This window comes from Dermacentor albipictus, chromosome 1 (assembly GCF_038994185.2).
Source record: "Dermacentor albipictus isolate Rhodes 1998 colony chromosome 1, USDA_Dalb.pri_finalv2, whole genome shotgun sequence".
Taxonomy (NCBI): Eukaryota; Metazoa; Arthropoda; class Arachnida; order Ixodida; family Ixodidae; genus Dermacentor; species Dermacentor albipictus.
The window spans coordinates 306,834,704-306,850,899 of NC_091821.1; the positions used below are offsets into that span (position 1 = coordinate 306,834,704).

At 45.9% G+C, this 16,196-nt stretch overlaps 1 protein-coding gene across 5 annotated transcripts in view; it reads right to left on the bottom strand.

The window, feature by feature from the left end:
* LOC135907240 (band 4.1-like protein 4) overlaps nucleotides 1–16,196 on the bottom strand; it is a 196,252-nt gene that overhangs the window by 44,293 nt on the left and 135,763 nt on the right. For all 5 annotated transcript variants that reach the window (XM_065438918.2, XM_065438920.2, XM_065438919.2 and 2 more), the window contains one exon: nucleotides 10,712–10,790. In XM_065438918.2, coding sequence (XP_065294990.1) covers nucleotides 10,712–10,790 — 79 coding nt within the window. The remainder of the gene's footprint in view (nucleotides 1–10,711; nucleotides 10,791–16,196) is intronic.

Here is a 16,196-nt window from a genome sequence, read left to right on the forward strand (position 1 = left end):
ACACTCCAAAGGGTGCAAACTTTTTTAGAGTGCACTCTTCACTCTTAGAAAATTTTACACCCTTTGGGGCATATCTTGTCCCACAACAATAATCGTCATCTGTCTTGCCCGCGTTTCCTTTCTTTAACGCTGCGAGCCCGGTACTTCCCAGTCACGAACGGCATGCGCGTTATCAGTGTGCTGTTAAAACGGTTGCACCCTTTGGGGTGTATATTTGTCCCACAACAATAATCGTCATCTGTCTTGTTTGCGTTTCATTTCTTGAAAACTCGGCGCTCGCTACTTTCCTGTCGAGAATGCTGCGTCACACTGATAAGGCGCATGCCGTTCGTGACTGGAAAGTACCGGGCTCGCAGCGTAAAGAAAGGAAACGCGGGCAGCACAGATGACGATTATTGTTGTGGGACAAGATACGCCCTAAAGGGTGTAAATTTTTTCCAGGAGTGCAAGAGTGTAAGAAAAGTCGTATCTTGCCACACAATGATAATCGTCATCTGTGTTGTCCGCATTTCCTTTCTTTAAGGCTGCGAGCACGGTACTTTCCAGTAACGAACGGCATGCGCGTTATCAGCATGACATAGCATTCCCGACAGGAAAGTAGCGCGCGCGGCCTCTTCAAGAAAGGAAACGCAAGCAAGGCAGATGACGATTATTGTTGTCTGGCAGAGATACACCCCAAAGGGTGCAAACTTTTTTTAGTGTGCATGCCGTTCGTTACTGGGAAGTACCGGGCTCGCAGCGTCAAAGAAAGGAAACGCGGGCAAGTCAGATGACGATTATCGTTGTGGGACAAGATAAGCCCCAAAGGGTGTAATTTTTTAAGAGTGAGGATAAGCCCTAGAGGGTGCAAACTTTTTTAAGAGTGTACACTCTTAAGCGAAATTACACCCTTTGGGTCGCATCTTGCTGCACAACAATAATCGTCATCTGTCTTGACTGCATTACATCCCTTCAATGCTGCGAGCCCGGTACTTACAAGTCACGGACGGCATGCGCGCTATCAGCATGACAGAGCATCCTCGACAGGACAGTATCGAACGCAACGTTTCCAAGAAAGGAAGCGCAAGCAAGACAGATGACGATTACTGTTGTGTGGCAGAATACGACCCAAAGGGTGTACATTTGTTTAAGAGAGTACATCCAGATACCTCGTGTCCAGCGCATAGCTGCGTGGGGAAAGAGCTGGATAAAGTGCACTACTGGAACTGTAGTTAAAAATTTGCTACTAACAGAAATGCTTATATTTTTACACCCAGACTTTGCTAAAGATGATGTCTTCGCCATAATTTTTGCCGTCGAAGCCAATCTAAGCCGAGCCAGGCTGAGAAACAAATTGCACGGTTTTTTGTCGCAAGAAGTATCGTGCAAACTTTCGTATTCCGCAAAGGTGACTGTTTGCTTCCATACTTTTGGGCCGTTTTTCTTCTCTTTTTGCACGCACGCATAGTTTCTCGTGAGTCCGTTTGCTCGTGTTCACTATTCTGCTTCTTTGGTTTGGCTCTGTATACTCTTTTTTGGCGCGAGAGTGGGAAGTCGATGCGGATATTGAGCAATGGTGACCACGAAAAGCGAGAAGCAATGTTGTCTGAAAGCAAAAACAGTAAGTGATTGTTTGCACTCTACTTCATAGGCGAGTTTCTTTCTTGACGTTCACTTATTTTCGCGTTGGTTTGCTGCAACTGTTCTCTACGGGTATGTGAGCACGTAAGCACATATCTCTGATAAAGGGTGCTCTATTGGCAAACATTTTAACAAGGCTATATTGAAATGAGCCACTAACCCAAGGCTGTGCTCCTATGCTTTCTAAATTACCAGTTTCATGCCTAGCTGACATACAAAATTTTGATGTCATTGGTTACACAGAGTATACTTTTTTGCAAAAAAGAGCCGAATAATTTCATACACTTCAAGGAAGGCTTGCTTATCTCTGAAAATGTTAGTTCATAAATGATTTCATTACTGTGCCAGAAAGTTGCCAGTGCTTGTATTCTGTATCATCTTTTTGCTACACACAGGGGGTGAGCTACCAAGTAAATCAGCAGTCAGTTTTATGTTTGTTTGTTCCTTCTCTTTAAGTGCGCACCACTTCTTTTTCCTTCTTCTACAGGGATCACGTGGTGGTTCAAGGTGGAGACACAGCAAGGAAATAAACACCACGCATCTTGCGCAGCATTCTCGTGCCAGCAGTGGCGGCGGAGTTGAGATGGTTCGGGGCAAAAAGAAAAAAAAAAGGAACTTCTGCAAGCTGATGTGCATTATGTGTTATTTATGTATGAATGCAACATGCTCATCTTAAAACAATAACTGATGGTACTCTTGAATGCAGACGCTTGGGTTGTGAGCCGTGCAATAGAGTGAAGTCTTCAAAATAATTTTTACCAGTTGATTTGTTGTTTACCAGGTGTCTTTGTTGTTTTGCTTGTTGTTTAAATTGGTATTACTGGTGACCTTGAGTCATACCTGTTACGTTATAGCCAGCAGCAAAACGCAACAATGACCAAGCAACCGCAGCAGAGAAAACATAAAATGAAGTTGACAACACTTTAAATTTGAGTTGAAGTTATCAGAAACACTAGAAACTGAGATGCCTCCTAGAAATTTTCTGCAGATTAAAAACTTTCTTTATCTCGAGAGGTCCCATCTTAAGAATCATTATTATTATTTGGCTTGTAGATACATACACATTTCAAAGGCCTGATAAGGTCTACTGGAAATGTGTCATGGCGTGACATCACAATTTTTCACCAGTCAATCACATTGCGTTGTCGAAGTATTTTGTGTTATGTAGTGCACAACATTATGGTTCAAAGTAGCAGTAAATAAGGAGAATTAGAATGAAATTCTGTAGCTTTTTTATGCCAAACAACAATCTCATTATGAGACATGCTGTAGAAGGGGACTGTAGAATAATTTTAACCACCTGGTGATCTTTAATGTGAACAAGAGTATTTTGCATTCTGCTGCCGTCAGAATGTGCCAGCCGTCAAAGGTAATACGGTGGGTAAACATGGTGCCCAACCACTTAGATAAATCACATATGCCTAAGGATGAACGATAAGACAGGGGGCTGAGCAGGGGGCCCGATTTTTATTGATCATATCATGAGAAGCCAACAAAGACGCCAAGGACAACATAGGGGAAAGTACTTGCACCTACTAATTGGATTAAAGAAATGATAAATTAATGGCAGTGAAAGTGGATGAAAAAAACAACTTGCCGCAAGTGGCGAACGATCCCACGTCTTCACACTACGCGTGCGATGGTCTAACCAACGGCGCCGCCGCAGCTCAATTTGTTAGAACTCTCGCTAAAGTTAGCTGGGACGCCCTGCATATACACACCCTCAGGCCTCCGTTTCGGGATGAAAAATAAAATGAAGCTAGCACTATTTCCTTCATCAGAGCACCACATTCACAAGTGCAATGTTAAAACCTACGCGAGCAGACTTGCACATTCAAGGCTGGTTCTCGCTGCAGGAACGGAGCATATAAATATGCGTTCGCGTCACGATATAAAATTGGATTATACAGGGTGTAAACTTGTCAAAATGCACACGGCATTGAAAACGCACACGAGTGTCGCCAAACGCTCACGCACCGCACACGGGCCGCCAAGACGGACAGTAGCGCCACGAGGCAGTCACAGGAGTGTGAAAACTGAATCAAGTCTAGTGACGTGGTAGCCTTGACATCTCACTGGCTTATAATTAGAACATTGCAACACCCGCCATGACTTGATTAATTAAAAGTGTAATTATAGTGAAATTGTTTTCGTTAGCCAATTATGCATTCAGATTTCCCGTGCAAGTAATGTCCACCGCTCCAGTAATGCAGCACAACTAATACAAATGCACCAGCTGCCACAGGATATTTTTAAACTTTCGTTGTTCGACACTAATTTCACCCTGCTCTACAATGCCAATATCCGGAGAAGTCATCATCATCACTTAGCGACATTGCCTCGCGACAAAAAAGAAAAAAAAAACTTCGAACGGGGACGTTCGGTGCAGGACCGTGTTTACGCAACACAGAAGGGCCGACGCATTAATGGCGTGGAGAGGAGAAAAGAAAAACAACACATGAGCCTTCCCCCTTCCTCGACTATGTCCCTTTTCGTTTCAACTCCTGAAAGGCCCGTGTCAACGCCCGCTTAATGTATTTGCTTAACTGACCAGTCGCCCGACAGACTGAAAGCCTCGTAATGCCTAAAGGCAATCATGGCATCGGAAATGTATGGGCTTTTCGTGACACGAGCACAGCAATAAACCACAGTCGCTATAAAGGAACCGCGCTGTTGCAGCACTTGGCCGGCCGCGTTAGGCTTAGCGTGTCGCGGGCGGCACGACGCCGGTGCTGAGGCACGGCACATGCCACTGCCGTGTGGTCAATGGCTTCCTTATCGAGCGCCGACTCGGTGGCCGCAACAATAATGGTCGGACAATGCGTGCTTTCGGCCGCTCGCTCTTTTCGCGGGAAATCGGAGTGGCACGATCGCCGAGGTGTGCCGCACGCAAAGCAGCCCTCGCACAGCGCAAGCAGCGTCCACGTGCAGGGAGCGCGAATCACGCAAAACAAAACTCGCACGTATACACGTAAACCCTGCACCACTCAAATCGATAGGTTTGTCGGAGCGGCGGCGTAAGGAAAAGTGCGCGAGCTTGGAAGTGCAGACGGAACCCACAGGTGGTCAAGATGTGCTAACTCAACTACGTTGTAGAGAGAGTTAGTTCCAGCTTGTCTGCGTGTATACGTATCAGAATTTCATGGAATATGGCGTTGCCGAAGACTTGGCAATGCTGGTGCTGCGACATCCTGATGTGACGCCTTCTCTAACAGAATGCGTTAGAAGCATTTTTTGCCTTTTATGCGGGTGTTCTGGTCGACGTAAAATAAAATTTAAAAAAAACTGCGCGTTAACGACTACGACTCTGCCAACGCTTTACGCCAGTAGTTATATATACATTAAATATGGATGGCTAATGCAGTAGCTACGCAGGAACTGTACGCTGTTATATAAAGGGTGTTTCAACGAACACTTTCAAAAATCTTTAAAAGTTGACTATGGCAGTTATCACAATTCTAGTTGATGAGCTGGTCTACTCGAAGCGGCGGACAATACTTGCACAATAAATTGAGATGCAAAATCGACAAATCAATAACAAATCACTAATTAAGTTTTTAACTAATTACATTATGGCCCATATTGCACTTTAAAAATTTTAGCCGTGGAGTTCGCAAGGCGGATCCACTTGGAATGAATTCTCAGGACGACACCAGCTTCGAGATATAACTTTGCGGAGAAATGCATTGGCTTTCCAGTTAATTTGTTAACAAAACATCGTTTCATGCACTGAAGCACACAACTGGAACGCCAATGCATTTCTCCGCACAGTTCGGGAATTTATACCTTGAAACTGGCGTCGTCTTGAGAATTCGTTCCAAGTGGATCCGCCTTGCGAATTCCACGGCTATAATTTTTAAATTGCAATATGGGCCTAATGTTCATTATGCAAGAAGAGGTGAGGCGTGCAAACAGGACACAAGAGAAGAGAAGTGGACAACACGAACGCCGACTATCAACTGAAGGGAGCACCGAGGCGAAAAAAAGAAAGATGACACAAAACTCATCTGCGCAAGCTCTTGAATGGTATCACCACGTGTCAATCGGGTACATGTGCCGGTCTACGAGAGAGATAACTGTTAAGGCACTTAATCTCTTCCTTATGTAAACTAAACGAAGGCTGACTCACGCACGCACTTCCACCATTGTAGATATGCCATGCCTCTACCATAAGACGCGTATCTTCATTCTTGTGCCTGTTGTTGGATCTATAGGACAATACCAATTGCCGTCCCCCAGATTTTTGGACCTTGCCGTTGAGTGCGGGAGTTGGCCAAAGTTGAGGAGGACTTTGAGATGAAAACTGGAGGTTTATTTACATTATTTACAGTGAGAGGACCAAGAAATTAACAGTCATAGAGTCATTACGGGCCGGCAGCAACTCGGACGCTGCGGCCCGTGGCAAGAAGCTCGAAAGAGATGAATCAAGGAATGCTCCCTTGCTGCTCCCGGTCTCTGGCTTTTAATCCTTTCGGTGTCTCGAAGTCACGTCACGTTCGGCCAATCGGCGAGCCCGCTCAGTTGGCGTCATTTTTGGCCAATGGTAGGCGCCCCTGAGATTGTGTCAGACCCGGCGCATAGGGTCGCTCCTTGGGCCCCAATTTTCCGAGGGCTTACTTCTCTATGCGGTATTGCCTTGCTGGCTTGCAAGCGCCGTCACAATAGGCGGAAGGGGACGACGTTTCAGTGCTGCAAAGCAGCTTTGCTCGGGACCTGCGTTACCTGGAACCGTGTCAGGCACCCGCTACACTTTCGGGAAGAGTCAAGCAGTGAATAGCTCCACCAGCGGCGCACGAGGTGGGGGACGCCAACTTGCTTGCACGTGCCGCGCCTCGGGAATGTGGTATACTTGCTTCTGCGCTCCTTAATTAGCTGTGGCGCGATTCGATGTGGTCTGGTGAAATCGAAGGAGGCTCAGGAAAAGGTCCCGTATCTAACACTGTACAATATCACGCAGTTATCTAACTTAGGCGTGCAGTTACAATCTTGGCAATGTAGGGAAAAATTAGAAGGCAATCCACCGGTTAACGACCTTTTAAGTTCCATTAGCCTCTGATTGATTCACCACCCCGTTTGCCCTACGTGGAACTGGCCACAGTTAAAGGGAACTTTATAAACCACACCCATGCGACAGTCAGTAGAACTGTTGTTCGTATTGTGCTTCACTGGACAAATATCCGTTCTATGGCCCGTTCTTGGGCCATAATGTAATTAGTTAAAAACTTAATTAGTGAATTTTTATTGATTAGTCGATTTTGCATCTCAATTTTTTGTGCAAGTATAGTCCGCCGCTTAGAGTAGACTACCTCATGAACTAGAATTGTGATATCTGACACAGGCAACTTTTCAACATTTTTGAAAGTGTTCGCTGAAACACCCTGTATAGAGGTTTACAAAAACGCGGAGCCGCGTCCTGGCAAACTCGTGTGTGTTCTTGTGCTTTAGTTTGTAAAGACAAAGAGTACTCCCATGACAGGGTGTCTAGCAAATGCCTTTTTCGAAATTCCATGGCTTTTCAGGGTTTTTCATTCCTTTCGAAATAAAAATTCGGCGACTGAAAAAAAAAAGAACAGAGGGCAGCAACCGTTTCCTAGACACAATTTTTCTCACAACAACAAACAAATTGGGCAATCCGGAAAAAAACAAGACTTGGGGGAGATTTTTCAGCTTGTGCTGGCAGCAGGAATAATCTAAGTGCAGTAGACGTGCGTTAATTCGACTCCGCTTAATTCAATTGTTTAGTTAATTCGATACCGACCGAAGGTTCTGGCCGGCGCCCACACATTTGCTTGGTTCCAAAATCGGCCAAACTTGGGTCCTGAAACTGGCCTCCGCTGGTCAGCACGCTCGCGCCTGACCCGTGCGGTGTACGTGGTGACCCCACGGCGCCCTGCGCGGCAACGTTTGCGCAATTGGCGGCGCTATAACGATGCTGTGACTGCGTCGAACACACGCCACCTCCCCTCAAAAAAGTTCTCGACCGGCGTGCCTGTGCCGGACACCAAGACCACAAAAGACGAGCTCCTTGCTTCTAAACTTTGATACTTCTGAGGGCAAGTGCGCTTAAGAAGATGCGGTGTGATTATCAGAGCAGATGGCGTCCAACGAGATCAAGTGAAACGTCGCAGGGTGTCAACAATTTCGACCACCACTACGGTCGAGCCCTACGCAGCGCGTAATCATGCCGTGACAAAATCCAGATAATAGCACAACGACTGTTAACAAAGACCACTCATCAAGCAGCAATATCAAATGGGCAAAAGACCTTCTTCGAAAAAGTCAGCAGCCATAGCTCTAAACGTTAGGAACCCGCTTGTTATTCCCATATAGACTATTCCCGGTTAGTTTTTGTTAAATATGAATGCAAAAGGGTTGTATCAAGCCAGATGCACCAAGTCGGCTTCCTCTAATTCACATTTTAAAAGTTGTGGCTAACTACATCTAGTGAAGTGCATTACCAAAATATTTTTGGTAGAAAAAAAAAAGCACGATTGTCTAACTGAGCGCCACTAAAGTTTCACGATGCAAGGCGAGACAAGTTGTATAAGACAAGTTTCTTTTTCTTTTTTACCTTACGCCTGATTTCATGGGTACAGAAACATTGTTTGGGTAATTTAGAGAAATTGCACTTTTGCACTCTAATGTGTGCCCCCCATTGTTGGCCATTGTTTTATTTTTGCTGTTTGTTAGATCAAGAAGCACAGCTTGGGGCAGATTTAAAGTTTATAGGCCTTTCAACTTACTTCACTCATTTTATTATCTGATATTGGTAGTCTTAAACATAAATAATTTGATAAAATTGCTTTGTCAAGCAACAAACACAATACGAAGAGAGAAATTGCCCCAAATTTGAGAAAATGGCACTTTTGCTGTGCTCTGCTGTAAATGGCACGTTATTGTGGGCCATCTAAAAAATATCAATGATGTCCATTAGACTGCAGGATCCATACTAACTTTTTAAGGGAGTACGGTGAAATTATTTATCTTGCAAAAAAAAAATTTAACACTCGAAAAGAGGTTTGGTCATTGCTCCACTCACTGGCTGCCATTGATCCGCAGTATATCTTCACTGCAATGTACGCCTTCATCTGGGACCAGTTAATGTGCTGAAAGTTTCTTTTTCTTGTTATTTTGTTAATACGAAACCACTGCAGGAGTGCTGGATGTGCGGCTTTCACCGCACTGCCACGCAGTTTTTACCGCTGCATTTTCTAGCTCGTACTTGGAGTAGAAATGTATGCTGCGTGAACTAACGCTGCGTATGCTGCGTGAAATGAACTATTTCATGAAAATTCCGTGACTTTTCCAGGTGCTGAGATCGAATTGCCCGAAATTTGGCAGGTTTTTCAGGTCGCTAGACAGCTTACACCACGAAGGAGAAGGCGGGAAAGCAAGGGCCCCGATTTTTACTGGTCGCGCCTGTGTATATATATATATGTTATGAATGCAACAGATATTGAAGCCAACGAAAGCGCAATGGAAGTTATTTGTAGTTTTCAATTGAAGTGAAACAACGAAAAGCTACGGGGAAATTAAAGTGCACGAAAAAACGCCGCCAGTGGGAGCCGAAGACGCGTTTGGCGCTGCGTGACGCAACCGGTGCGAATCGTGCAGCTGCAGAGAATGCTGGCACGAGCAGCCGGGCGTCTTTTAGCTCCACCGCACCGTGCACGAGCTGTAGAACGGTCCATGCGGGAGGCTTCGCAACTGGCCGGCTGCGCCCAGCACGGCGTTATTCCGCAGTGCCAGGACGGGGGTCCCGAGACACAGAGACACATCCGGTGTCATTCTAGAAATTCATTCGAAATGTGTGCGCCTCGCAAACTCACCGGCTACAATTCGTAAATTGCAATATGTGCTGTAATGTAATCAATCAAGAAGCTAACTAGTGATATTTTAATTAGGCGAATATGTGCTCCGATTTCTTGTGCAAATAACATCCGTCTCCCTGAATAATCCAGCTCAAGGACTAGAATTATGTTATTTCCAACGGGCGATTCCTAAAAAAATTACAGACGGCGAATGCCTACCCTTCCTCCTCTTATCAGTCGCCTCTTTCTCTTTGCCTCTTCTCTTTCTCTTCTTTCGTTTAGTCATTACTGCTCACTACTAGGCATTTCTAGTCATCTGTGATCAATTGTGGTCATTACAAGTTGTCGTTAGACATGTTCGTCATATCATAGCCATCAGTACTCATTACAGGTCATTTCAGCCATTATTACTCATTACTGGTCAGAACTAAGTATTTTTAGTCATTTCTAATCAATTGTATTCGTTACAAGTTGTCGTTAGGCATATTGGTCATTTCATAGTCATTACACGTCATTTCAATCATTATTAGTAATTACTGGTCATTACTAAGCACTTTTAGTAATTTCTAATCAATTGTAGTCGTTACAAGTTGTCGTTAGACATATTGGATATTTCGTAGTCATTACAAGTCATTTCAATCATTATTAGTCATTACTGCTCACTAGTAAGCATTTTAGTCATTTGTAATCGACTGTGGTCATTACAAGCCGTCGTTAGACATATTGGTCATTTCGGAGTCATTCGTAGCAATTACAAGTAATTAGCAGTCATTATTAACCTCTACCAATCTCTATTATAACGTTATCATTCACTAACTGTCACTATCAATCATGTTTCATTCTTTAATCTGTCTTCACATGGCGTAATGACGCTTCGGCGGACACTCCGGCGGTCAGGTCTACTGACACTAACTTCCCCATGAGCCTAGAAAGGCTTTCGCCTTAAAATTGTGGACGACTGAAGAACGATCACCCATGTATACGCACTCGCTCTTATCTATAACGTTTTTCTTTTTTTCGCAGCATGCATGTACTTCACGTCATCGAGATTGCGAAAGACAGTCACTGGGATTCCTTGTCCACACGGTTTCTGCTGAGCTCGCTAGGGGGACGTCATCGTCTGCAGCGGGCATCGCAACTGTCCCGTTCAAGATGGACGCGGCATTTTCCCGAGGCCCTCCGACGCCGCAGGGGTGGCGGCTGACCTAACGAATCCCGGCGCATTCGGGACGGCCGATGGCCTCGTGCAGCAGAAACGCCCACGTGACGCATACACTCACCTCGTGATCTCCTCAAGCAGCTTGCACGGGTCCGGCGTGTAGAACTTGACGCCGAAGTAGAACGTGAACGTCTGCATGCCTGCGACAGGACGCAAACAGACGGTATAAGATTCATTTATCCGCAGATTCATTTATTGCCCCTGTAAGCAAGCTGCTGAGCATGTTCACTCAAGCGATATCAGTAGTTTCGCTACACATAAACACTGCGCTTATTATAGAGTGTGTCTAACATTAAAATTACGCGAATGCCACGTAGCTGAACAGAACCAAGGTAATGTTATTTGCCGTCGCTTGTAGATACTCAGAATATTTTTTTAATTCCACCTAATTACATAATTAGCCTTAATTAACCAGCTTCCCAAATATTATAATTAGATGAAAATAGTCAATGAAAAAAATGTAGAGCAACGTGAAAAACTTCCGATAGAGCTTTCTGTTGCTCAATATGTGCAACATAAGCGTTTTTCCGAGCGTGACAGAAGCCCGCGAATACACGCAAAGTGCCTCGAGCGGCCAGTCGCGCCGCAATTTTATAACTTCTTTATTTCCCTCACTGATGGAGGAGACTGCGGGTAAAAGTCGCTTTAGAGGCAAGCGACTTGACTAGATGCCCGCAGCCTCCTTTACAAGGCAAACAGCGATTGAACCAGCGTTATATATATATATATATATATATATATATATATATATATATATATATATATATATATATATATATATATATATATATATATATATATATATATAGCAATTGACTACATGTGAAATATGCAAAAAAATAAACGCAACAACAAAATTTCCTGAAAAACGCTCTTCAATTATTTAAGAAAGATTGAGTGACGAAATGTTCACGTAAAGCTCGTACATTAGTTATTTGCGCGTATTTTCGGGCTCTTTCACGCTCGGAAAAACTTTTATGTAGCACATATTGAGCAACAGAAAGCTGTATCGGGAGTTTTTCATGTTTCTCATCTTGTCAGTGACAATTTTCCTGTAATTATAATATTTGGGAAGTCGATTAATTATTTAAGACTAATTAGGTAATTAGGCGGAATGAAAAAAATAATCTGAGTATCTTCAAGCGACGGCAAACATTACCTTGGGTCTGTCCAGCTACGTGCAATTTGCATAATTTTAAAGTTTGGCTCAAGTTACGTGGGGCACCTTGTAGACTTGTTTACTGAATACTAGCGAGTGGCCATTCTGTTAGACTGCTCGGAAAGCCCCCACGATATTTGTAGGCCTGCACTTGCTGCACACTCTAAAAACAGTTGCAGCCTTTGGGGTCTATATTTGCCACACAACGATAATCGTCACCTGCCGTGTTCGCATTTCCTTCCTTTAACGCGGCGAGCCCGGTACTTTTCAGTAACGAACGGCATGCGCGTTATCAGCATGACATAGCACTCCCGACAGGAAAGTAACGAGCGCAGCGTTTTCAAGAAAGGAAATGCGGGCACGACAGATGGCGATTATTGTTGTGTGGAAAATATACACTCCGAGGGGTGTAAACTTTTAGAGTGCAGCTGAAGTACGTTTACGAAACGTTCTGCCACCACTGCTTCGTCCTGCATCCTACTTTACGCTCGCCTGCGTCGTTTCTCCGCCTCTGTAATGCCATGCCATGAGTCAGTTCCAATTAGCCCAACTGTTCAGTTTATTTGTTTATTATTGTACCCTCAGGGTTGAATCATTACAGAGAGGTGGAGCTCAGATCGAATACATAAAACTGCACAACAAAACAAAAAGTCACAGTTCCGCCCAAAAGGCGAAGCATCGATTTCGAACGCAAAGTAGTAAACAGCTTTACGAATATAGTAGTTTCATGGGCTATCTAAACTTGGAAACATGGTGTCAGCGTGATCAAGCAACCACGAACGCGTCATACTAGGGGTTCTATTCTGGACACGCATGGCGGCTGCACGGCCGCCATTACCCGCCATGTTTACTCTCTGATTGGCTGTCGAGAGGTCACGTGTTTTGAAATTTGTGCCGGGAAACGGAAGTTTTGCGAAATGCCATTTTGCGTTTTCATCAAGATGACGAAACGTGACGTGGAGCTGCAAATTTTATGGACTAATACATTTTTTTGGTCCTTGGCAGATATATTGTGATGTTAGTGCTTCAAAAAGAATGTGAGCGGTAGCGTGCAGAAGCCAGTGCAATGCATCTGCGATTGCGCGAATATGTGGTGGCAATTCAAGATATGCGCCATGCCAGCTTGCTGATTGGCTGAAGGAATACCTCGTGAGGAGCGTCACAGGAAGGGCTGTTTCGTAATCGTCATTTTGACGATGCGTGACGTTGCACTGGGCCGCCATTGCTGAGATTTTCCGCCATAATTTTTGCTGCGACAAGCCGCGCGAATTATGCTAATGAGCAGCCATATGCAATGGCAGCCGAGAGGAATGCGTATCGCCGCATTTTCCCCATCGTTTGGCGCCACGAAAATCTTTTGTTCATAACGCGTGCTCATAGTATTTGCATCGCTCTCGGGTGGTGTTGGCATTTGTGTTTGGGGCCATCATTTTTTTAAAGAACGCGTTTATACAAAATAATATTGGTTGAACATAGCAAACTTTCAGCAATATTGTCCACTTTTCACTGCTGCATTTGTATTGTAATCGAGATTAGTGCCTTTTCGCACAATCAGACGTTATGACAACGGCCTCTTTCTAATTTCTAATTCTAATTTTCTAAGAAATGTACGCAAGGCGGCGCCTTGAAGTTTCCTCCCGCGGTGCGAGTAACCAGCGAAATGAACAAGAGATGGCAGCGCCGGCGCTTGCGTCGCGCTAGTGGTTATCTCTGGCGTCCGCAACGCTATCAGTGATATTCGGCCGTTTCTCTGCCAGCCGAGTCGGGCTGAGTCACTTACGTTTCACGAAATAGCGATAACGTGGCCTAGAACGTGCGCGCATCACCACTGGTAGGTCGCGTATGTTGTCTCAAGCAAGAAAACAAGCGCGTTGGCGCCAACATGCGATGACTCATTGCATTTTCCGGGGACACGCATCCTAGCTATATTGAAGCAGACGACGGCTTGTACGCAGCAGACGACGGAAGCGCGAAGCGTTTTCGACGGAACAACCATACGCTTTGAGATAGCTGCTTTATTTTTACTGCGGAGGAAAACTGTTTTGCGTTACCGATAACGCTACATTCAAAGTCTTCATTTCAGTTTCTTAGGCAAAACGTCAAGTTGGCGTCACGTTACGTAAGCAAAACTGGGCCACCAGCGCCATTTTGTTTGCGTCGCGCCTACGTCACGCACCGAAGAATATGGCGGAATGTCCAGAATAGCGCCCTAGATGAGCGCGGACACTAGTTGCCAAAACGCTGGCAACGCTGGTGTGAGCAAGTGCCGCAGCAGCAGCGAGCGAGGTGACCTTCGTGCTGCCTATCGCTTTCAACGCAAGAGCGGCACAGCGCGCACAAGGATGGGAGCCGTCTGCAGATCCCTTTCACTGCGCGCGCGACCGCGTGCGGCGATGCGAAGCATACGCACTTGTTGGCGCAGTCGAAGCCGCCTCGCTGCCTCCCCGCTTTCCTCTCTATCGCGCGCGAGATGGAGCCGCGATCGTCAGTTTCCCTTGCGCTCGCGCCCGATCACAAAATACGCAGTGTTAGATACGGGGCCGTTTCCTGAGCCTACTTCGAGTTCCCCAGACCACATCGAATCGCACCACAGCTAATAAGGGAGAGCAGAAGCACGGATGCCACATTCCTGAGGCACGACACGTGCAAACGAGTTGGCGGACCCCGCTTCGTGTGCAGCCGGGGAAGCTATTCACTGCTTGGCTCTTCCCGAAAGTGAAGGGAAGCGACTCTTCCGCTCTGGCACTGTTGCGGGTAAAGTGGGTCCCGAAGAAAGACGGCTGTAATGCGCCGTGACAACCTGGCGGCGTCGCCCCCTACCCTCTATGGTGACGGCGCATTGCAAGTCAGCAAGGCAAGACCGCAGGGAGAAGAAAGCCCTCGGACCAACACCCGAGCAGCGACTCTCTTCGCCGGGTGTGACTCCATCGCACGGGCGCCCACCATTGGCCGAAAATGGCGTGACGAAATGGAAATTAATCTGAGCGGGCTCGCCCATTGGCCGAACGTGACGTGTCATCAAGATACCCAAGGGCTTAAAAGACGAAGACCGGGAGGATTCCAGAGCATTCCCTGATCCTTCTCTTTCGAACTTCTTGCGACGGGCAGCAGCGTCCGAGTTGCTGCCGGACTATTAATTGACTCTCACTGTACATAATGTAAATAAACCTCCCAAGTTTTTCATCTCGAACTCCTCCTCAACTCCTACAACTGGTTGCTAGCGGTGGGATCGCCTCCAAATACAACTGGTGGCAGCGCTACGGATCAACCTTCATCGAGAGAGATCCTAAGGAACCGGGAAGAGCGAAGAAGAGAGAGCCTTCGTCGAAAGAGGTCCGAAGAAACTGGGAGTAGCGAAGAAGGAGCGAGCCTTCGACCCAGGGAGTCCTGAGGAACCGGGAACAGCGGACCAATGAACCGGATGGCAGTGCTGCAACCGTAAGTGAGCGCGTGGTTTTTTTCCTTTTGATTCGCCAGACTCAAATGTTGTGTGTTCATTTTGATAGTTCTGGGAATCGGGAATTTGTTGCATTGTGTGTTTGCACAAATTAATTAAGGAAAACAGTTCTAACCACCAGTCAGGGCAGCTGCCATGGATCTTAGAAGGTTGACGAGGTTAGACTTGTTGGTGTGCGACGATTTGGGAGTTGAGGCGGACGAACAGATGAAAACGCCAGCTATCATAAAGGCGATTGAAGATAGTGGCAATGATGATAAAAGCATTGAGCTTGCTTGGCAAGTGATACAAGAACCACGGGAGCATGAGCGTCGTGAACGTAAGAGTGAGCGTAAGCGTCAAGAGCGCGAGAATGAACGGAAGCGTGAGCTTCAAGAACTTACTCTTAGGTGTGAGCGTCACGAATGTGAGAATGAACGTGAACGTGAGTATCAAGAACGTAAGCGTGAGCGTGAGCGAAAGTACGAGAGAGAGAAGGCAGCATTGTTAAAAGAGATACAATATTTTGATCAGTTAATGGCACAAAGGCAACGCCTGTCTGAAAATTCTGTACGTAGACAGTACAGGGCACAAGAATGAGGAAGTGTCTAGCGGATTTTTGCCAAAATCCGACGAGAAGAGTAGTGCCTGTGAGATTGGCTGCACATTCATAAAGGAAGGGAAAAGGCTAGGTGCTAACGATGCCTTAGTGGCAACAGAGGCCGTTAAAGGCCGCAGGGAGAGCGACGAGATGCTGTGCTAACAGATGACTGTAGAGACAGCTAGGCCAGCTGCGAACAAATTGGCACAGTTACCGCGCGTGTGCGTCACTTGTAATGTTAGCGAGGTTGCTAGCGAAGAAAAGGGTACTGCTGACCCGAGAGACACGAGCACCCATGTCGAGCCAGATCTGCGTGCAGAAGTGAAGTGCGAACTGGTCGATGCAGTTGA